The sequence below is a fragment of the Pararge aegeria genome, chromosome 25 (genome assembly GCF_905163445.1).
Source record: "Pararge aegeria chromosome 25, ilParAegt1.1, whole genome shotgun sequence".
NCBI classification, from domain to species: Eukaryota; Metazoa; Arthropoda; class Insecta; order Lepidoptera; family Nymphalidae; genus Pararge; species Pararge aegeria.
In genome coordinates, this window is record NC_053204.1 from 8,859,063 (window position 1) to 8,883,703 (window position 24,641).

Below are 24,641 nucleotides of genomic sequence, written 5' to 3' on the forward strand. Positions count from 1 at the left end.
GTATGCAAAAATGAAACGAAAATTTATAGTCTGAAATATTAGCATTCATACCCGTACATACTTATTTTCAGTGGTGTGCACTTAATAAATGTACAAATGCACTGTCTGCCCTTAAAATTTCATATAACACAAATAGGTATGTAGTCTTGGAAAAAAGGGTTAAAACACTTTTTTCACAATTTCTCGGAAACTGTGTGGCACAAGGGTGACTACAAACTTGAGGTTAAGCTTCTATTGACGCATACATGTCCCAAATATAAAATTGCATCCTCTAAAAAATGCAAGCTCATGTAACATTTCAATAGACTATTATCAAAATATAATGATGTTTCAAATATCAAGTCTATATTTTACTTTACCACCGGTTCACAAGGCGGATTCTAGCAAGAAGAAGCCAGCAAGGGACTCAGCAGATTGCTCTTTTTCAAGATCATTTTACAGATAGACAATCTCTGTATATTTCTATATTGTGGGAGATGACAGCGGAGCGGCCAGCTTTTAGCAGGCTTGTCTCATTCAATTCCAAACATCGTACATATCTTTCACTCAATCAAATAAGTAGACGTACATAGAAAATCTCATACTGGGCACCCTAAGATTGAATTGATTACAAAACTGAAGCCCCAGATTTTCATGATAATCATTATTAAATGGACAGAATATGTATCAGTGATAAATAAATCTTTATTTTAGTTTTTTTTCCGCCTTTCCAAAAGTATAGTTCTGATAAGTTTGGCATCCAACAGTACTAATTCCCATGGGCAGTGCTGTCCCACAGAGAAGATAGGCAATGGCCAATGGTGCTAGTAGTTGTGGCAGCAATTGGCAGAATCATAATTGGAAAAAATGTTTTATTTTATCAGAAATGTTCTTCAATGGGTGCAGTAAAAGCCTAGGGTGCTATGAATTCTCGGCCCAGCGCTGTCCATAGGTTGTCTGTTCGATGACTATATGGATTATCATTTACAGCATCAACACTGGACACTTTATTAGTACTATAAAATTAAAGCGAGGGCATACCGTATTAATTTAAATCTTACATCCTAAACTTAATCTAACACTAGAAATGAGTATTACAAATCTTCCTCCACCATTTCCACATCGTCGTTGTCATCCTTTTTCTTCCCTGACGCCATTTTCTTCGCTGACACTGCCTGTTTGTAATTTTCCAATGCCTCTCTCAAAGGCTCCACAAATCTATCGAATTCTATATCAGCCATTGCTTCTAACACATCCTGACCTGTTAATGCTTTCCTCTTATTGTTTTTAACTATATTCGTGGCCGCTGAGGTCACGTATAACACAAAAACTGATGCTGCTTTTGCTAAACCGGTACGGGCTTCTTTGGATATAGCTACTCCATCTGGTAATGTTTCTTTCACGATTCTAGTGACGACCGTTAGCGGCAAGTTGAGATCTTCGAGTTTTTCAGCCATTGTTTAGTTATAAAAGACAGTATTTATAATTCAAATAACTAAAAACATGCCGCAAAATTGAACCGCCAAAATATCGTTTGAGTTAAGAGTTTTGACAATTGACACAAAAACATGCGTCAACTCCTAATTCACAACCGTCAATTATAAAACCACAGGTCAATTCAATTCAATTCTTGTTTATGGCTTTTGTCTGTGCCTACTGGGCAAACCACAGGTCTGGTGAAAAAATCCTTTTGACACTTTTTGATCAGTCAGTGCACCGCAACCAGGAACTCGTAACATTACAGGTCATAATGCTACGAGCTGCTGGTTACTTTATCCTGCGTTGAATTCTGCCCTAATTCCCTAATATAAAATATCTTTAACATAAATTGCCCTAAATCCCGACACTAATTACAATAATTAAAAGCTGCAAATTCATCTTAAACCGATATTTGTGTATATTTTGCCACTCAAATATCGATTGATATTCATTGTTCTGAGGTAAGTATGGTACCTTCCATATATAGAGATTTATTATATAAAGATTATATAGCGCGTTATCTATGCTTTTGTAGTCATGAAGTCATGTTATTTTCATTACACTAATCTGTGGTAATTTTCATAGACAGTCAATCACACCTGTCAATCCACTGTCAATTACAGTCAATTAATCTCTTAATTTTATTATCTTTTTTTGTTGTGAGATTAAGACTTCATTTGAGATTAAACATTATTACCTACTGTCACTGCAGATATGCCGAATCGACTATCGGTTTATCAAAATTTTGCAGTGTTTGTACAACTACGCCACTTTGACAAATCGTATACAAGACAACGAGGCCAACCGCCCCAATCTAGTTGCAGCGAGGGACATGTTAGCTCCCCGAAGCCGTTTACCACTGAGCTTGACGTCTTAAAGGTTCTGATTTGGAATGGACGGCGGAGTACATCACTAAACATCGGTTTGCCGTTGACGTAGTCGTAATGGCAGACGTTCTAGGAGACCCTAATATTAATATTATGCTAAATGACCTCAGCAAAGTCTCTCAACGGGTGGGCTTACGAATGAACATGAACAAGACGAAAATTGTGTCTAACGCTAGGTTCCACTCCAACCAGTAATCGTTCAGAACACATATATCTCTGAGGACACAATCCTCTGAGGTAGGTCTAAGAAAGAGTTAAACTGCCAATTCCAATTCTGATGACGAAACGTGGTCGCTAATTATGGGTATCATAGGAAGGCTTATGGTTACTCAGCGGGCAATGTAGAGAGCTATACTTTGAGTATACGTTATCAAACCAGGAATGAGGAATTCCGTAGACGAACCAGAGTTACCGACGTAGCTAAAAGCGGCGACGTAGCGAATAGCGAAGCTAAAAAGGGAATGGGCAGGGCTAATAGCTCGGAGAACCGATGGACATTGGGGTCCCAAGGTGTTGGAATGACGACCTCGCACCGAGGATGAAATGCAGAGAGGAGAGACCCCCACGAGGTGGAAGGAGGGCGGTTTTTGAAACCCCAAACAAAATACCTATGTCAAGCAGTGGACATCCATTGGTTGACGAGATCGTGATGATGATTTTCTACAGTTTGAACTTAGAACTTGTGTAGATTTCGAGACTTTCCAAATTCCACGGTCTTGATTCAGGTTCTGTTACTAACTCTCGCCATCGCCATCTATTGTGATGAACGTGAACACTTACGACAGCTGGTGAATCAACTTTTCTTTTTAAGTTCACAGTCTGCACACTTTGTGCACAGAGTTAAATGGATATAACTAAAAATTAGCCCTTGACTGCAATGTCCCTGGTGGTAAGTGATTATGCAGTCTAAATTGGCACGTAATGTGTTCACACGTAAATAAATTAAACCCAAACTAATGACTAACGATATGACGTCGTACCAGAATACAAATTCGCTTGGCGGCACGCCTTTGTCAAAGCCAACCACAAGCATCCTGCCGGACCAGGCCAGAGAAAATTCTGAATTTATAAATATGCCCTGGGGATCTTACCCGTTACCCCCACTTTATGATATAGCGCTTACTGCTTCGCCAGATGTCGGCAATGTCGTCGCCGTCGTTCCCTTGTATCTAGGACATTTTTTTATTTTTATTTTATAGACGAGCGCTTGACTGCAATCACACCTGATGGTAAGCGATGATGCAGCCTAAGGTGGAGCGCGCTTGCCTAGAAGATGCCTATTCACTCTTGATTTTAAGGTACTCATGTTGTAAGAACTGGGGAAAATGGAAGCTGGAAGAGCATTCCAGATCCTAGCGGTGCGGATCAGAAACGAAGATGCGAAGAGCTTCTTACGCGTCCGCGGTATCGACCACGTAGGGATGCAGATCGTTACAGTGCCTCGCGGTTCGATGGTAAAAAGGCGAGGGGGGAACTAGATCAAATAGTTCTTGAGCACACTCTCCGAAATATATCCTATCGGACATAACATACCAGCTGTCCTTAAGCCAAGATGGCAGGCCTTAGAGCTAAAAGTACAATTACCTTGGCTCAATAAACTTTCTCAGGTAATGTGCTATCAAATGCAAGAATTTTCACACCCTGTTGCCACTGGTAGAGTTCCACCGGTATGCAGTAGTGAGATTAGCGCATCAAAACAATAAAGTAAACTCTTCAACTTATCAGTTTTATATATTATAGATAAATCACTGTAATTCAAATAAAAAACGTCAAATAAAAGCTATTAAAATTGTTATCGTGTGAACTTTAATGTAGAAAATTGTATATACTTAATTAAGTTTAATTCTTTAAAATATGTACGTACGGTTTGCGTGTCCAACAGTACTTTACGGTAATAAGTATAAATTTAACGTTAATTAATAGATAAAATGAAGTATTTGCATATAAAAGAGTTGTTTAAAATTATTATAATAACTGTCTTCAATAGCGTGACCATAAAGAAGGCAGTCACAAAAAAATCAAGAAAATATTGCATTTTGCGGTTTACAAGTTGCACGGTCTTACGAACTTAGTTGGCTCTTAGGTCCGACAGGGTGTTTAAGTATCTCACGACAGGTTTGTGAGCGGCGTAAATGACGCGATCTTTGCTGTCAATCGTCACTTTAGTGTTTATTTACTCAGTTTACGTATTGCATGCAAAAGTGACGTTTGACAACAAAAATCGCGTGATTTACGCCTTACGCAAGCCTCTCGTCAAATAAGTTATCTCCTTGCAATGCAGATTAGCTACTTTTAGCATCAATGATCGAAGATTTTGTCGCTTATTGGTAACCTGATACTCCGTTCGAACGCTATAAATCTCCGGTTAGGGCGAGTCATCCGCTTATCAGAAAGTTGATGATGCGTTTGAGCACCTGCACAATGCTGCATCTAAACCTAATACACCGTAGGTAAACATGAATGCCAGTCACGTTTATTACGAAGAAGATGTAAGATGAAGCAAGTACATTTTTGAGCTTTTTGGAACGAAACATTACTCGAAATATCTTAGCTGGTTTAGTTAGCGTTTAGTTGCTTATGCCTCCGATATACGGTCGGATGCAGAAAATCCCCGAAACGCGACGCAGTAATCGCTATTCGCTGATGCTTTAAATAGTCTGAAGCCCTAGCAACATTTGCGCATTCACCTTAGACAATGACAGAGTTGAGCTCCTAAAAACTTTATCTGGGCAACAACTAGTGACTTTTTCAGTTCAGCTAACATAGATCGTGCGTTTGATAAAGCTACCAGGCACTCCAAGCCATGTGGTTGAAGCGTGGTAACATTTTTATTCCAATAAGTCCTTCCAAATTAAATAGTGGTCAGACAGAATTAGTTTTATCTGTTCCCTCGTTGGCAACTGGAAGATAAATCAAACTTTTTATTTCTGGGGACAGACTCGAATGCCCAAACCCAAATGTATTGACCAAAAAAGGCTGCCAGTGCCTCATCACTAGTAGCCAGCATCTGTGCTACACATACAGGGCCTTCATCTAATCTCGGTCAATTGCTCCTAACGTCCCCCGTAGTTGAAGTTCAAGCATCATTCTTCGGGCCCTAGGTCCCTGATAAAGCTTTCCCGATAGCTTTTTCCCTGTAATACTTCGGCAACTATTCTAGTTCTAGCAGTTCTTCTCTACTTCTTGGGGCGTCACATCGACCGTTTCCAATTTCTTAGTTAAGCTCAGTAGCTTACCTACCTTATCTAGACACATAGTTTCTGACCGATATCCATTCGCATGGAATTTAAACGTTTTCTTGACCTCCTCAGGGTATATCTACTAGGTATGTGTACCTCTAGGCAGATTATAAGATAACACTTAGCTGATGCAATCCGAAACAACAAGTATGCGAATTTGTCTGTTTATCACTTATGTCCACCACAATTCGCATGACTTAAAGTGAAGATTGGGCGAAAATATAGATGACCTAATACTGTGATGACTTACGGATCTGAAACGTGGTCTTCAACTATGGACCTCATAAGAAGGCAATGAAAAGAACTCTGTAGGAGTATCTCAACTTGATCAAATCAGAAATTAGGAGATCCGTAGAATAATTATAGTTATTGATATAGGTGAACGAGACATGTAGCTGAAGAGGCAATGGGCGGTGCACATAGCTCGGAGGACCGATGGACGTTGGGGTCCCAAGGTGTTGTAATGACGACCCCGCACCGGTAAACGCATCGTTGGTAGACTTCTCAAGCGAGCGAGCAACTGGGAGCCGTAGGAAACAAGAGACCCAGGATCGTGGATTTTGGAAAAAGACCTATGTCCAGTAGTGGATGTCAATCGGTAAAAAGTGATGAATAGAAAGATTGCCCCACGAGTTGCTGGTATTTTGTAACTTCATTTTTTTTTTTCATCGTGATGATGTATCAAGATCCCATCAGCGAAGTGTTTAAGCAATTGCTCCTGAAAATCTTTCAACATCCTCATAGACAATTGCAAGGTCCAGTATCCTCGGAGTTTTATTAAAAATTCTGGAGAACCTGCGAACCAAGTCAGTTTTGTTAACTCTTGTTTCCATGTTTTATTAAAGGGAACGGAACGAAGCAGCTGTAACATAACAGCTTACATTGAATTACATTGCGCAAGGCAACGGTACCGCCATCTTGAACTTTGCGTTAAGTTATGTCAAACGGCACGGCAAAGCCAGTGCGGTACAGAGTGCGTATGGGGTGGACGTTTTCGCGCGCATTTTATCGATTTTCCGCCACACATTCGGGATTGTGTTATCGCGTGTTTTTATTACACATCACTTAAAATGCATATTATTTAAAAAAGTATAAAGATTGTTTATGAAAGTGATTTTTTGTACTTAGACTGTTATGGTTTTTGAACTGTTCGCCATTTAAACATAAAATTGACTGTGGTTTTCTGTTCGTGTATATAGAATCGTGTTTTGGAAGGCGAGTGAGGTAAGCATTGTTTTTAATCTGCACGAAACAATGGATTTTAATATAATATTTCAGTTTTCTATTGCCGTTTTGCTTTGCACCGGTGAAATCGATTAGAAAAATAAGTAACCAATAGTTACCTACGCTGTAAACAAAATTCTAGTTATGTATTTACTAGCAGTAAAAATTATTTAGAAAAAAAGTACCTAGGTACTTATGTTATAAATTAACGAAATAAAGTACGAAACTAGTTCCGACGTATTTTCAAAATTACTTATTTGATTTAAAGTTATTCTGCATGTTTCCGGTTTTTTAAGAGAACTCATCAGGTAGGCCTATTTTGTATCTCGGTGGATATTAAACTCGGTATGTTAGAAACTATATAAAGTCACATAAGTTGTCAACCGGTACGGTACTTTTGGAATCATCTCGGTTTGCAAGTGAGATTACATGATGGGTAGGTATTTGATATTCGCCGAGATGCAATATGGATGGAGATGGGTATGTAAGGTTAATATAAATCATCGTCATCGTCGTCGTCGTCGTCGTCGTCGTCGTCGTCGTCGTCGTCGCCGTCGTCTTCGTCATCGTCGTCGTCGTCATCGTCGTCGTCATCGTCGTCGTCATCGTCGTCGTCGGCGTCGGCGTCATCGTCATCATCATCATCATCATCATCATTTAAACCCATTACCGGCCCACTCAAACAAAAGTTTGAGGTGCGAGCTGACATTCGAACTCGGCCCCACGAAAGTGAAGCCCATGTCGTAACCACTGGGCTATCACCGCTTCCAGTGCAACTTTGGTTTGTAAATACAATTCTAAAATTGTTTATGTTTCAATAACTAAGAAACGTAATTGAATATTAAATAATGTTAAAAACTAGCGGTTTACGGTTTTTTCATATTCATGTTTGTTTTCTTGGGATAAAAAGTAGTTGACTCTAAGTCTAAAGTTACTCTCCGTTCGTTCAAATAACTCCTTATAAATAAATCTAATTGATTGATTGCAAATTCAGGGCGTGACGTAAGGACAGTAAGACACTTTCCCATTCATAAAATTACATTACATAAATTACGCATTTATTTCGTCGAAATAAATGCGTAATTGCTCCCTGGCGCAACGGTAAGCGCCGTTAAATTAAGTAGGAGCAATTTGGAAATTTATAATTTCTGAATTTTCTCTGGTCTGGTCTGGGAGGGTGGCTTTGGCCGTGGCTAGTTAACCACCCTTCCGACAAATACATGCGTCTAAGCGATTTAGTGTTCCAGTGCGATGTCGTGTATAAACCGATTGGGGTATTCCGTTCTGTAAAATTCCATCTTCCTCAGTTGTATTTTAACTCTGCTTCCAATCGCTCCCATAATCATTGCTGTGCACGTCCATTTCCTCAGGTATTTTCACTTCGCTTCCTTCCCCTTCGACTTTTTATGTTAATCAAACCACTCTTTCAATGATACTGTGAATAGGTTTCCAGGTTTATTGGCCTTCAATTATTTTGGCTTCGCTTCGGACACACTTTTTATAACTTGGTGATTTGCTAAAGTTGAGCAACCTAAGGCTTTGGCTTCTCTTTCGGGTGTACCGAGTTCCATTCCCAGCTGGCGCCCCTCTTACATTTCTAAATAATTTGTGCTTCAACGGTGAATTAAAAAATCGTGTGGAACCCTGCATGCCTAAGAGTCCTCCATAATTTCGACGTGGTATCCTAAACCCTTTTCATTGTCGGAGGAGACCCCGTGCTCTGTAGTGGGCCGGATAATTATTTATTATTACGTGATTTTGCAATGAATTTACGTATGATTATTTCATAAATTTCGTCAATTCATCGAAGAATCAAGCAACGTTATCAGTAATTTCTACGGTTACCAAGTTAAGTAAAAAATTCATTATCTCAGTGCTGGTCATTTGTAACGCAATAGAGCGGAAAGGTATGCTCGGAATGTAATCGATTCTGCCCGAATCGATTTTACATTCTCACATTTATAATGCAAAAATGTAAATGGACAGGTATAAATAAATGTAGTCCTTTCCAATTAACAATGACCTGTCAGATATTTGGCGTTGGTACCTAGTTTTAGAGTTCTTGGTACAGCTAGTCTGGGGAAGTAATACCAGTGGCGTGCATAGAGGGCATACACAGGGAATGTAGATGATATAAAATGAAGAAAATCTCCAGTTTGAGTTATAAAAAACTTAAGGATTAGCATTGTAAGAGTTATTAAAAACCTACCCTTTAGTATTTATAACTCGTTAACTTCTGCTACCTAGGCATGGAAAGTTGGAAATGGGAAAAAATTACAAACCGGTTTCGGTCAATTAACCCCGATGTTTGTATCACAGTCAAAGTCAAAATTATCTTTGTTAATAAAGGTCCATAGATGGACTGGGCTGGATGGACTGACTTATTTATTTATCTCTTTATTTTGGTACACCACTATGAAGTTTGGTAAATAAAAGAACAATAGAAATACAAAGACAGAAGTAGGCGCGTAACACAAAAGGCGGCCTTATCGCTTAGTAGCGATCTCTGACAGGCATCTTTTGGATTAGGACAAGATGAGCGAGAGCGGACAGGTGGTGTAAACTTGGTAGTGAGATGATGGCGATAACCATATTCGTAAACTTAAAACTAAAGCTTGGAAGGTTACAAGCGTTGGATAGAAGCAGGCGTTACTTTGAAATCCATGATATATTATGAAAATTAAGCTTAATTTGCTATACTTTTCGCGGAGTATAGCAAATTTTCATGACATAGGTTCCAAGCGCGTTGTGGTGAAGCCCACAGCAAACTTTGTCGGGTATCAAACATTTCGGTCCAGTTATCGGTTTCGTTTCTTTAACATCGCTCATATTAGGCCACATCTAAATTTTCCATCAGGTGAAATTGTGGTCGAGCGCTGGTCTATTACTGATAAAAAAAAACCTATACCTACATAATAATTATGTTACATTGCTATAATATAGCCTGTACTTTAAATAAGTACATGTTTATATAAACAATAATTAATATAACCTTGTAATTACATATTTCAATGGTTAAAAGGAAGTTCGATGGTCAAGGAAAACCAGTTTTTATATTAGTTAGTTAATATTTTCATTAAATAAACCATATATTCTCATCTTTTTTGCATTGTGCTTTGCGAGGCACGGGGGTTGGAGAAAGCTAATTTTCTACCTCCGAACGTGACATGACCGAATTCGATTTCAGAGCTTTGTGTACTAAAACGCGATCTTAAACGGTATATTATTCATAAAATTATTCATCAGTCATCTTAGTACCCATAACACAAGCTACACTTACTCTGGGGCTAGATGGTGATGTGTGTATATTTGTTAATAAAAAAAAAAGGATTTAAGGAGGAAAAGGCACTCTGGGCGTTGATTGGTCAAAACACGACTTTGACCCATCAATCTCCAGAGATATTTCTCAAATATTATAGTGCAAAAGCGCGTGCGCAAACATAAGTGCATTCTCTATTCCCTCAATCTCAAAGTCCTATGGGACCAGAAAGAGGTCACGCGCTGGATCGGCTTGCTTAACGTGCTCTCGTCGTACGACGTACGCGTGCACGGGGGTAAATCACTGCCAATTTCTCCAGACTCCAGGCTTGTAATAAGAATTTCCTGATATTAAAACTATCGATCGGCCTAGCAGGCCGATTCTGTATCTCAGTTGACATCAAAGCAAGCCACTGTGGTAAGTTGTGGTTAAAGACGTTTATTTTTTCAAAAGAAATTACAATTTCACTCAATGAGAATATTTATTTTATGTGGGTAGTATTAAAACTACAAACAACGGCACATACAAAACAATCAGAAATTACGAGTATATAAAAAACTTGAGTCTGCATACTGTCATTCATAACCAGGACAGATCAGATTTTGTCTATTACAAAGATTTTAAGTTTCTTCTTAAAAATATTGAAATTTTGTTCAACTTTAATATCGTTAGGTAATTTATTATACTTACATTATTGCTTATTCAAAGCTTACGTTTTTCTTACCGTAATTTTGTTAAGCAAATATCATTAGCACTACGAAGTTGTGATCCGTGCTCCTTTTTAGTTGTACAGTTTAATTGTGAATTCAATGTTTTCTGGTTTTTTTTTATAAGAGTACATGTACTATAGTAATATAGTTTTTGTATGTTCAATAATTTCGTTTTGGTATAAATCATTTTGGTTGTCACCAGTTGCCACCAAATAACCCGTAAATCTACATTATGCATCCTGAAACGTAAGTTTCCAACTGGATTCCATTCAACTCGGTTGGCAGATACAATTACGTAATGTATAACATCGGTTTGGGCGTCATTTGCTGTCAACTTATCACAATGACTTGCTTAAATTTGACGTCAACTGAGATACAGAATAGCCGTATGGTGTAAACTTTTGATCTTAAGAAGTTAAAACGTTCTTTTTCTTAATACATCGCAAAGCAGATCCTATATCATTTGGACAAGTTACACGGGTTTGCGAAACTTGTTCTTATAGGGTTGTCGCTTTGTTAATTGAATAAAAAGGGTATTATAAAGTAAGGTTCACCATTATACACTACAGTTTGAACAACTCAAGTGCAGTACTCTTACAGGAATTACGTCATTGCTTGCTTGCTTGCTTTATTTTTTCATAGTATCGAATGTATATGGCTCTCCGCACACACGTCCATATCTTCATCATCTATTCTCCTAGTTATGTGCCTCGTTTCAAATTGTACGGTACAGAGCTTAACAGGGTATTCACTTACCAGGGGCACATTTTAACAGATGATCTAAAAGATGTTGTTAGGGAGCGAAGGGCGTTGGCGGTCAGAGGGAATATGTTAGCTGGCAGATTTGCTCACTGTACAAAAGAGGTCAAGGTTACGTTGTTCAAGTCTTTTTGTCGGTGCTTCTATACCAGCACTCTGTGGGTTAATTATACCCAAAGGTCTCGGAATGCTCTTCGAGCCCAATATGATAATATCTTCAGGATAATGCTTGGACTGCCTCGATACTGTAGTGCGTCAGATGATCTAAAAAGATGATTGTGACATTGATAGGGAGCGAAGGGCGTTGGCGGTCAGAGGGAATATGTTAGCTGGCAGATTTGCTCACTGTACAAAAGAGGTGAAGGTTACGTTGTTTAAGTCTTTTTGTCGGTGCTTCTATACCAGCACTCTGTGGGTTAATTATACCCAAAGGTCTCGGAATGCTCTTCGAGCCCAATATGATAATATCTTCAGGATAATGCTTGGACTGCCTCAATACTGTCGGGCGTCAGATGATCTAAAAAGATGATTGTGACATTGATAGGGAGCGAAGGGCGTTGGCGGTCAGAGGGAATATGTTAGCTGGCAGATTTGCTCACTGTACAAAAGAGGTGAAGGTTACGTTGTTCAAGTCTTTTTGTCGGTGCTTCAATACCAGCACTCTGTGGGTTAATTATACCCAAACGTCTCTGAACGCTGTTCGAGCCCAATATGATAATATCTTCAGGGTAATGCTGGGAGTGCCTCGATACTGTGTGTGTGCGTCTGGTATGTTTGCGGAGAACCGAGTTGATGGCTACTTCGCAATTATTAGGAAAAATATCGCGTCCCTCAAACGTAGTATCGAGAACAGCTCCAATATTGTTCTTTGTTACCTAGTTACTTAAGGGATGATGGGGCTGGCATATCCGTGTTGGATAAAAGTCCCAAATAAATAAAGACTAAAAAAAAAAAAATTGTTCTGAAGTTTTTAGCTGACAGGAATGATAGTGTATTCTGGATATCAGTTTAGTATGTAGTAGTAACATTGATTATATTAACTAACATCGATATTAAGTTTATTGTGAATTTTTTTTTTTCGGATTGTGTGTAGCATATCAACCGTAATGATTTTAACAGCGTAACGCGGGCTTGTTGGCGAGCCTCAGAATGGGGCTCTGCCAGGAAGAGTTTCAATCCTAGGGCTCGAAGAAGCGAAGGGATCGTCGGCCTGAGGGCGCATCATGTGAGGCCGAACCTCGGCTCAGGCGACGATTGGAGTGAAAGGGTTACAGACGGTGATTAGTCCGCAGTCCGCACGCTTCCGAGAACGTGGTGCGAGCCCACGTACGGAAGACGTTAGAAGTCGGGGACCGGTGAATTACTAACACATGGAACCTTGTAGGCTGAAATAAATGCAATACAATATTATTATCAATAATCTGAATATTGGCTGAATATTTTGTTATTTTTGTTTATATTGATATATATTCTCATTTGTCAATATTTACACAGTAATATAGTATTTATTAATTTTATTCATAAAAATATTCATCGCTCAACTTAGTACTCATAACACAAGCTAAGTTAACTTTAAGGCTAGATGGTGATGTGTGTATTTTCGTAGTATATTTATTAATTAAAAAAATATAATACCGACACTATGCGGTCAGCCTATGGGACACATCAGATAAGTAATCGTAAGTATATAATTTAAAAAAAAACATAAGATAAACATAAAAATAAGTTAAGCTTATAAAGTATTTTTGGTCTTGCTTCCTTACATAATATTCCCTCAGACCAAAAGATATTAAGAAATCAGAGAATAGTAGGTTCAATTTTGGATTGGAGCTGGATATTTCCGAAAATAAATTTGCAGGATCCGCTATGGCTTAAAAGCTTCAGACCGTGCCTGGGAGAGCATGTTTCTATCGGCATCGCTCCTAGCTTTTACCACTAAGATGTGATAATAACTGCTAAAATCCCGCAAACCTATACCGATGCGGCGTGGGGATTGCACACTCTAAATTTCTTTCCAATATCTCTCAGTTATGCATTCATAGGATGATAAAGAATCCTAAAAAAGTCCAGGCTTTCTTGACTAAAAGTTTTCTTTTTTAATAAGTATTTAGTGACAACCCTATATCAAATATGACAAAAACCGAAACCGTTAAACGGTAGCACTTATGTAGCCTTAAGTAATTTTTTTTAATCAATTACTTAAAACCATGACTAAGTACTGAGTACTGACCTTGGGACGAGCTACCTTAAATTATAAAAAGGCCTTACGTCATCCATGATGTAATTTTACTTTTTTCTGGCTATTCAAGGGAAGGGTAACGTATTCAATGGCGGAAACCTACCGTAGAGTATTCGTACATCCTAAATAAATAAATAAAATTAAAAAAAAAGTGTGTGTGTGTGTGCTATGACACGCGTTAGAAGTTATACTTCGTTGGTGTAACAAGATAAAAATCTTTTCAAAAATTTTATCTTTTGCCTTATCGTATATACTAACTATAGAAAAAAGGTTTTTAATACATTGAAAGCTAGCTAGCTAGCTAATGCTATATTATCTAGTAAAATAAAGTTTATTTAAATATCAGAAAAAAAAATATTTCTACTATTATGTGAGAAAGAATCTGCACCGTTACGTTGTTGAAATACCATCAGCACGTACGAAGCGTTTTGCTGCTTCCTTTCTGATCCGTACCGCAAAGGTCTGGAATGCCCTCCCATCTTGCATCTTCCCCGACACCTATAATCTGGGTACCTTCAAGAGTGAATAGGCATCTTCTAGGCAAGCGCGCTCCATCTTAGGCTGCATCATAACTTACCATGAGGTGTGATTGCAATCAAGCACTGGTCTGTATATTTAAAAAAAACAAAAAATTGGAATTATATTTAGTAAAACGCTGCATTAACTAAGTGTTATTAATAACTTTGGTTGTCGGCTGGTTAGATATTTACGGAAAGATTTACCGTATGAAGACTTTATAATCTATCAATATATTATCATTTATCACAGATAACGTCAAATCTCTTTGTCCTTGTAGTTCTGTCTATACGTGATGGAATTCCGAATAGTATGCCAAAGCTGTCAGTCTAAAATAAGGATTAGAATTCTGAAGCAAGAGCGGCCGCGATATACAAGTAATGCTGCTTTAAGCGATACCAGTAAGACACCACACCAATGACAAGGTAGATTGGAAGCAGCCAGCCTCACTCTCAATTCCCGCAAGATAGAAAAATGATTGTAAATGTTGATGTTGGAAAAGAGCAACTACTGAGTTTCTTGCCGGCTCTTCTCGGTAGAATCTGCTTTCCGAACCGGTGGTAGAGTCACTACAAACATACATAGGTACTTGACGTTTCAAAGGTGCTTATGGGGTGGGCCTGCTTGAAATAAATGAATTTGAATTTGAATTTGAATTTGACCTGTGCTCATATTTTGCTTAAATTTGTTCCGAGATACCCTTTAACCACATTTTTCGCTCGACTTGTGGTATTTAAGGCTATTAACCTTTCGTTTTTTCGTGGTCACTGGTGAATGCTATTTTAAGTTTTGCAGTGTGACGTCAGAATTACGTAAGCCCTACTTGAGGTTTTGTTTGCTTGTTTTTATTATTATTTACTAGCTGTTGCCCGCGACTTCGTCTGCGTTTTATTTTGTTTTTTGATTTCTAGCATTCAATTTTGTTGTAAGCCTAAAAAAATTTAAGTATTCAGTATCTCTAAGCCTTAAATGAGGGGTTTGCTGCTGTCCGGTGAGGATTTCTGTTCTCTATCTGCAACCAACAGATCTACACAAAGTTTGGGCAAAATTAAACACATATTATAACCTCTATAGTACAAAAATAATTATTTAAATCGGTTATAATTTGTCGGAGTTATGGTGCAAAATCGTCAAACACTTTCATCCCCTCTCCCAAAGGAATCGAGCTTAATGTCAGGATAAAAAGTATCCTATAATACTTCTAACACTTCCAAGAATATGTGTACAAAGTCACGAGGATCGGTTAAGTAGTTTTTACGTGAAAGCGTTACAATCAAACTTACATTGACATTTATAATATTAGTAGGGATTATTTAACTCTTATATATTATATATATTATACTAGTGGTACCCTGCCACGCTTCGCTGTGGCACATTTTTTAGGAATGGTTGAGAAATGAGAAACAAAACAAAGAATACATTACATATGTCAGCGAGTGTTTTTCTCGTTTTCGGCAGATGGCGCGGTCACTGGTACATCGATCGTTAAAAAAAACTGTAGTTTCGCGGTCCCGGATATATGACTGATGCAAAAAATAGAAAAAAACAAATTTCAGCTCGATCGGTGCACAACTTTTTGAGTTTTTGAAGCGTTCACAAACCAACATAACATTTTTATATATATAGATTTGTACACCACTATTGAAGTTAGAAAAATAAAAGAACAATAGAAATACAAAGACGGGAGTAGAATACAAAAAGCGGCCTTATCGCTTAGTAGCGATCTCTGCCAGGCACCTTTGGATTACGACAAGACGAGCGAGAGCGGACAGGTGGTGTAAAATTATTATAAACCTAGTTTCTAGGCTTTCCAATCGAGATAAAAGCTTTGTCTTATAACCTCAACTGTATCCTTTTTCCGATTATATACCACTCAATGCGTGATACTATAGTAAAACTATAATCTAGCCGTCCTAGGCCTTTAGCGTTTTGGTGGGTAACGGATAAAGTCAAAAGTCAAATTCAAAGTCAAAAATATCTTTATTCAAGTAGGCCCACAGGTGGCACTTTTGATGCGTACATAAGAACCACACGGTAGTGAGATGATGGCGGTAACCACATTCGTAAACTTAAAACTAAAGCTACGAGGGTTCCAAACGCGTCCTGGTCTAAGAAGAAGCCCACAACAAACTTAGCCGGGTGTTTTTTTTTTGTTATCACCATCTCACACTATCTTTTTAAATTATTAGAAGATCAACCTGGTTAGAGCAATAATTTACACCCAAGCTTTTTTATCGTTTACGTAGTCCTTTATACTATAATAGGACTTTTCTATAAGCTTACGTTTAATACAAACTTTAAATATACTTAGTTATTTTGTTTAATTTGAGTTTTTTCTGCATTCATTCAGGCCCAGGTTCGATTCTCGGCAGGGGCGATTTGGAAATTTTAATTTTCTGAATTTTCTCTGGTCGAAACAAGAAATCAGCAACATTAAAATAGAAGAAGAATACAAAAGGCGGCCTTATCGCTTCGCAGCGATCTGCTAGGTAGCCTTTGAATAAGAAAAAAGACATGAGAACAAATTGCAGGTGGTACAAAATTTTAAAATACTTTGTTTTTTATTCCACTACAAGTTAGCCCTTGACTGCAGTAACGGGTGGTAAGTGATGATGTAGTCTAAGATGGTAGCGGGCTAACCTGTTGTCTATGGTAGTCATACCCCTAATCGGTTTCTACGCGACATGTCGCAGCACGTCTTTGTCGGTGGTAAGTAACCACGGCCGAATCCTCCCACCAGACCAGACCAGACAAAATTCAGAAATTATAAATTCCCAAATTGGTATCCCCCGCCAGGAATCGAACCCGGGCCTTCCCACTTAAATTCATAGCGCTCGCCAGGGAGGTCGTTAAACTTACATACGAATAACTACATTCTAATACACAAATACATCTTACATTTATATAGAATATAATTTCTTTTCATAACATCAACGGACTTCAAGTGACCATAAAAAAAGGTATTTTGACCTTTTGTTATCACGCTTCAGTAATAATAATTTTCCGCATTGTACATTTTACTACATAATATGCTATAATGATTTATGTATCGTGAGTTTATGACCACAGCTTAATTTCCTATTTTATGGGAGATTCGCAATTTTTATGTTATGGCATGAGAGATATTCTCATATGTCAACAGGCTTTATATATCTATCACGTGGTGGTAAATAACCATCGCATAACCGAATACCTATGAACATCAGGTTTCAGACGTTTAAGTGTTCCTCTTCAAATTCAAATTTCTTTATTCATGTAGGTTAAGACGGCATCTGACTTCGGGTGGGCTACTTTTAGCCCCAACATCTCAATTCTTGTGACCACCAATTCAGTGGCCACCGTGGCTCTCCTCGCAACGGCGAGGCAGTTATGGGTAACGACCCATAACTGCTTCCCGCCCGCAATGTGTCATCCGCGTAACGTTATTGCTATCCGAGGTAGCAGAACCGGACGGATGGCCCAGTCACCCAAGGTTCCACAGAAGTGGTCGGAGGACCGACCCTTGTCGAATTCGACAAGCCATCCGTCTTTCTTTCCTTCCTCCGTCCCTCCCTTGAGCACAACGCTTTCTTCCAAGTAGTGCCCTATCATTCGCCGTAGATAGAGGGGCACCTCGTGATACTGGAGTATTTCCTCTATTACGCTAATAGGGAGGGTGCCAAAGGAATTGGCCATGTCCAATGACACCGCCAACCCCTCCTTTTCGAATACTCGCAGAAGTCCTACAAAGCACCCACGGCGTCCAAGGTCAATCTGCAAGCCCTGAACCCGTATTGGTGCTCCTAAAGATCGGAGCCCCGCTAAACAAGGAGGTGGTTTATCCATGAGACCAGAACTCTTTCCAACATCTAGCTCACTTCGTCAATAAGAAAGATTGGTCTGTATGCCGAGGGAGAGCGTCCTTCCATCCGCAGCAGCACCAACTTCCCTTCCATACCAGGCAGTCATTGAATAACTGCCTGTGACGACTCCCGAGTTGCTCCAATGTCTGCTGATTCTTCCCGGGATTCTGTCCGGTCCCGACGCTTTCCTGCACCGCCGTAGGCAATCTAGCGCCTCCGCCATCTCATCTACAGAGACTGGGGGTGCTTGAACCGTCTCCTCATGCTCCTCGGATGGGCCTGACCATGCAAGGCCAGGAGTGACGATGTTAGGGGAGAGCTACACACCAATAAGTGTCACTTTCTCCACCCAATGTACCCGGACGTGGTCCACTCCGATCTCCTTCAACTCCAAGGCCAGCATAAGCAGCGGAGCTGATCTTACCCGTTAGTGTCTCGATATGGGCACCCACTGTAGCTTACAAACTAAGGTAACTCCTAGAAAACTGTTTTGTTAACATAAGTTAGAATTCCTTTCATTGAAATAAATCGTCTATTCAATATCTTTCATTGTTCTTAGATTCAATAGGTATATTTGAGTGGTCGGTTTTGCCACTTTGACCGCGTTAGTCATGGCACATTATTGTTCGCGGTACGTCAGAACGCTGTTAGGGGAGAGCTACACACCAATAAGTGTCACTTTCCCCACCCAATGTACCCGGACGTGGTCCACTCCGAACTCCTTCAACTCCAAGGCCAGCATAAGCAGCGGAGCTGATCTTACCCGTTAGTGTCTCGATATGGGCACCCACTGTAGCTTACAATCTAAGGTAACTCCTAGAAAACTGTTTTGTTAACATAAGTTAGAATTCCTTTCATTGAAATAAATCGTCTATTCAATATCTTTCATTGTTCTTAGATTCAATAGGTATATTTGAGTGGTCGGTTTTGCCACTTTGACCGCGTTAGTCATGGCACATTATTGTTCGCGGTACGTCAGAAGAGAACAATCTCTTCTGACGTACCGCGAAGCCATACATTTCTTAATCCTTATGAGCCTCATAATAAAATTGTTTTGTATAAATCTGTAAGAACATTATATCAAGGTAAAATTGATTAACAAATTAGATTAGATTCATAGGCAAACCATAAGTTCGAACTAGTATTAGGTCTTTACGTATGAAATTGGCGTTTTGTTATACTGGCCGCTTTGATCTCAAATATCTCCTGTTAGGTTGGGAATTTCAGTTTCAAATTTATACTCATGCTTTTGTGTTTTGAAAACCGTATTAGGTCCTGACTTATGCAATTGGTGTTTTGTTGTAAGCGCCAATTTGATCTCAAATATCTCCTGTTAGGTTGGGAATTTCAGTTTCAAATTTATACTCATGCTTTTGTGTTTTGAAAACCGTATTAGGTCCCTGACTTATGCAATTGGTGTTTTGTTGTAAGCGCCAATTTGATCTCAAATATCTCCTGTTAGGTTGGGAATTTCAGTTTCAAATTTATACTCATGCTTTTGTGTTTTGAAAACCGTATTAGGTCCTTACTTATGCAATTGGTGTTTTGTTGTAAGCGCCAATTTGATCTCAAATATCTCCTGTTAGGTTGGTAATTTCAGTTTCAAATTTATACTCATGCTTTTGTGTTTTGAAAACCATATTAGGTCCTTACTTATGAAATGGGTGGGAATTTCAGTTTCAAATTCATACTCATGTATTTGTGTTTTGAAAATCATATTAGGTCCTTACTTATGCAATTGGTGTTTTATTGTAAGCGCCAATTTGATCTCAAATATCTCCTGTTAGGTTGGGAATTTCAGTTTCAAATTTATACTCATGCTTTTGTGTTTTGAAAACCGTATTAGGTCCTGACTTATGCAATTGGTGTTTTGTTGTAAGCGCCAATTTGATCTCAAATATCTCCTGTTAGGTTGGGAATTTCAGTTTCAAATTTATACTCATGCTTTTGTGTTTTGAAAACCGTATTAGGTCCTTACTTATGCAATTGGTGTTTTGTTGTAAGCGCCAATTTGATCTCAAATATCTCCTGTTAGGTTGGTAATTTCAGTTTCAAATTTATACTCATGCTTTTGTGTTTTGAAAACCATATTAGGTCCTTACTTATGAAATGGGTGGGAATTTCAGTTTCAAATTCATACTCATGTATTTGTGTTTTGAAAATCATATTAGGTCCTTACTCATGCAATTGGTGTTTTATTGTAAGCGCCAATTTGATCTCAAATATCTCCTGTTAGGTTGGGAATTTCAGTTTCAAATTTATACTCATGCTTTTGTGTTTTGAAAACCATATTAGGTCCTTACTTATGAAATTGGTGTTTTGTTGTAAGAGCCAATTTGATCTCAAGTATCTCCTGTTTTTTTGGGAATTTCAGTTTCAAATTTATACTCATGCTTTTGTGTCTTGAAAACCATATTAGGTCCTTACTTATGAAATGGGTGGGAATTTCAGTTTCAAATTCATACTCATGTATTTGTGTTTTGAAAATCATATTAGGTCCTTACTTATGCAATTGATGTTTTATTGTAAGCGCCAATTTGATCTCAAATATCTCCTGTTTGGTTGGTAATTTCAGTTTCAAATTTATACTCATGCTTTTGTGTTTTGAAAACCATATTAGGTCCTTACTTATGAAATTGGTGTTTTGTTGTAAGAGCCAATTTGATCTCAAGTATCTCCTGTTTTTTTGGGAATTTCAGTTTCAAATTCATACTCAATATGTATTTGTGTTTTGAAAACGATATTAGGTCCTTACGTATGAAATTGGTGTTTTGTCGTACTGGCCACTTTGATCTCAAATATCTCCTGTTTGGTTGGGAATTTCAGTTTCAAATTTATACTCATGCTTTTGTGTTTTGAAAACCATATTAGGTCCTTACGTATGAAATTTGAGGCCGCCTGCCACAAGTGCTAGTAGTAATACTAGTAACTTACTAGGATAACCCCAATTTCAATGTATTATTTAGCTGTACGAAATGAAATAAATATTTTTAATTTTTTAATTTTAATTTTATAAATTGGCGTTTTGTCGTACTAGCCACTTTGATCTCAAATATCTCCTGTCTGGTTGGGAATTCCAATTTCCAATTTTCATGTTTGTGTTTGAAATCCCAAATTCCTTTGTTTTTTCCTCTTTTGGTTTTTTCTTTGCTTTACTCAGTTTACAAAATAGAATACTTGTAATATCACGTTACTTACTAGTACAAGTTTCATCGTGGCACCGTGCTGCAGAAACGGCTGGAAGGATTCATTATATCTATGACGGCGGTTCAACAGGTTTTTAACCTGCGACTCTCTGGCAATAGCGGCCATCAGGGCTAGCTCAAGCAGGAGATAAAAGTTATATCCCCCGATTATATCTTCTGACAGGGGATATAATTAACGTGTCCACCTACTAAAGCACGGAAACATGGAATAGGAGAAGTTTACCCCCGTTTATTATTACACATATTATTCGGATATTATTTCCACTTGTGTGCCAATGCTCTGAGAGTTGATAAAGCTGTGGGAGAAGATACATTTTTATCCTTTCCCCGGCGATATAATTGTCTCCTGCACATGCTAGCCGTGCCGAACGCTTTAACCAATAAAGCTATCGTATCTGCAATGTTTCCTACTAGATGGCGCTACAGTCGCTATAAAACTATATAGATAGAAAAGGCATGTACTTATTTCGGCATCGGCGGTAAAAGTGGTCAGGCCGCGATTGCCAGAGTCGCAGACTTAGTTCGCGCTAACAAACGGTTTTCATACGGTGATTTAACAAAAAAAAAATAAAAAAAAAAAAAAAAAAAAATATCCAACATAATAATACAAGCAGCTACTTTTAAATTAATAAGATACCTACTTCAGAGCATCACCTACGTTGCTTCAATAGCTCTAATACTAATTAGGGTTTTAATGCTGTCGGTTCCGAAAATTTTGGTATGCATTTTAAATTTGTAAAATTGATAATACCTCCAAGTGTAGATAGAAACACGAATAAAAAATTATAAAATTATTTATTAGTCTACCACGGGGATCGAACATAGGATCTCCTGACCCGCAGCCGAACATGCTTACCATTACTTAACCAACGAGGCAGTAATCTTCAGAATTGACGAATCTTTGCGGTTACAATCAGTCAGGTATCCGTCATCATTCGATAACAGTAACACCACTCGAGATAAGCTCCGTCACCATATAGGCATACTTACTTATTATGACTCAAATGTCAGTGTGAAAGACACTGCATAATAATTCCGACGTTATGCCATGTTTGGAGTGTGGGTTGGGTTGTACACATTCACTCATTCAGTGTTGTAAATATCGCGATTTTGTAGAACATTCAGCTACCCTTGGGATTTGTTATGAAAATTATGCTTAATTTGTTATAGTCCGCGAAAAGCAGGAGATTCTGTATGGTGTAATTTATAATTTCTTCAATCCTTATACTCCACACCAAACAGTTCTTCGGCAAAGTACCCTCTACGCCCGTTTCGCTCCGAAACCGGAGCATCCTCAGGAGATCCTCCATTTTTCGCATTACGTTATTTTTAAAGGCCCCTTCACCTCCTCTATCTGTAATGAGGATGACGTAAGAATATAACCTCAAAAATTACTAAGATAAAATTAACACTGTTTACCCGAAATTCACGTTGATTCGATAATAAAACAAACAAACACAATTTAATCTAGGTTACGGAGGTATGAGGCTATTATTAAACAAACATAAGGCGGATACAAGGGCGTATGAATTAGGTGTCGAACAATTTGTGAATGGATGATCATTGTTTTGATGAACTTTGTGTATTTGAACGTGATAATGAGTTATTTATAGGTTAGACGTATACTTTGTGAATCATCACACACACGGCACAGTTGTATCATTTTTCAACTTATTAACGTGCCACTGCTTGACACAGCTCTCCTCTCAGATTAATTGTTGTTGTTGCTTTTGCTTACCTGTCGTTGTTTCTGATTTCCTGTTGTAACTGTTTTGGCTTTACGCTGTTGTTATTGTTGTTGTTTACTTTTAAGTGTTTATTAAAAGTCGTTGGCGGTCGCTTTGCTTTGCTATCTTTGATTGTCGGCCCGCCTGGCCTTTCAGACGGGTGGACCATCGGAGATGACTTAGGCTCATCCGGATGGGATGGCACCCCTGGTCCTGGGACGCGCCCACGTCTCGGACCCCTGTTGTTGCGAGGTACTCGCGCCGAGAGGACTCGGTTTCGCCAAGTTCCCGCAATTCATCGGTGTCACGGGGTTCGACCCCGATTCCTAGGGTAACTTATGGCTTAGGGAGCGCGATGGCAGAACTCAGGGCGTTGGAGGAGGAGACGAAAGTGACTGCCTTGAGTCGGTTTCTCCGGGACCGCGTGGTGGGGCGGGCAGCCAAAACTACGGCCTCAGCGTCTCCTGGGGCACCCCCGGCGTCAGCAGGCCCCAGCTGAGCAGCGCTGCAGAAGAAACCTGGTGAGCCGAAAAAAGAGGGTCAAAAAGACCCCCACCGTTAATACCCCGTCGGCAACATCGAGGCGCCGCGCCCCACAGCCTCGGCGCCACGGCAGCATCTAAGCCCAAGCCAAAGCCCAATTTGGCTCCGCCCAAGACGGCAGCCGTCGTAATTACCTGGAGGCGGCCAGTAAAGACGTGACCTATGCTCAGGTCAACCCAGACCCTTCAACCGGAGTTCTTGCGGCGTGTCGAGGGACTCTTCCCGGACTCCCAAGGACAAGTCCCCCCAACGATGTTCTCCCTGGTGCCTGAGGCGGGAAGGGGTTCCGCCCCGCTGGTCGATAGCGGTTCTGTTCCGCTGGTTACCGGAGAGGAGATGGACGTAGCCTTTGGCCGCCTCCGGTCCACGAAGACGGCACCTGGACCGGACGACATCCCGGGTCGGGTCTTATACATGACCCGGGAGTTCCTTGAGGCAAGACTCCGGGAGTTGTCAACCGGTGTTTACTGGCTGGACAGTTCCCCAAGTCTTGGAGAAGTCCTGCTGCGCCTCATCCGCAAAGAAGGGCGACCGCTGGACGCTCCGTCGGCGTACAGACCAGTCTTGCTCAACGAGATCAGGAAGGTCTTTGAGAAGATCCTTGCTGACCGGCTAATTGGGCATCTGGAATTTGTCGGTCCAGGGCTCTTGGTGGAGCAGTACGGCTTCAGAGGTCGCTCGACCATTGTCTCCCTAAAGTCGTTGAAGGCCCTATCGGATGAGGCAGTTGCCGGGGGGGACGTCATTCTTGCCGTCTCCTTGGACGGCATGAATGCCTTCAACAGCTTCCCCTTTGAGACTCTTCTAGAGGCACTCCGGTACCATGGAGTGCCTTCATATCTCAGAAGGCTCAACGGGGTCCCGCAGAGGTCGGTTCTTGGGCCGGTGTTGTGGAACATCGACTTCAACTGGCTCCAGCGGGCCCCTATGCTGCCTGGGACGAGGGGTATAACCGGATCGGTAGAGTTTCAGAAGGCACTTCGAACTGCTTGCGCCCAGACTCGTTGGAGCGGCAGCCGCTCTGGGAAGGTT

At 39.7% G+C, this 24,641-nt stretch overlaps 2 protein-coding genes across 10 annotated transcripts in view; one reads left to right on the forward strand and one right to left on the reverse strand.

The window, feature by feature from the left end:
- Window positions 1–664: 664 nt before the first annotated feature.
- Window positions 665–1,560, reverse strand: LOC120634958 (DNA polymerase epsilon subunit 3). The gene has a single exon (XM_039905865.1). It carries the CDS (start codon window positions 1,434–1,436, stop codon window positions 1,074–1,076), a length of 363 nt encoding a protein of 120 aa, XP_039761799.1. The 5' UTR covers window positions 1,437–1,560; the 3' UTR covers window positions 665–1,073.
- Window positions 1,561–6,562: 5,002 nt separating this feature from the next.
- The window catches only part of LOC120634781, an 82,557-nt gene continuing 64,478 nt past the window's right edge, over window positions 6,563–24,641 (forward strand). For 8 of the 9 annotated variants that reach the window (XR_005659255.1, XM_039905558.1, XM_039905561.1 and 5 more), the window contains exon 1: window positions 6,563–6,808. The gene's annotated coding sequence lies outside the window, so the exon portion shown is untranslated. Of the gene's footprint in view, window positions 6,809–16,714; window positions 16,823–24,641 lie in introns of those variants that run through there. The other variant, XM_039905560.1, reaches the window with a different exon arrangement.

What these genes read in the sequence shown, in the direction of transcription:
- LOC120634958 (XM_039905865.1), bottom strand. Translation starts at nt 1,436, where the DNA reads ATGGCTGAAAAACTCGAAGATCTCAACTTGCCGCTAACGGTCGTCACT.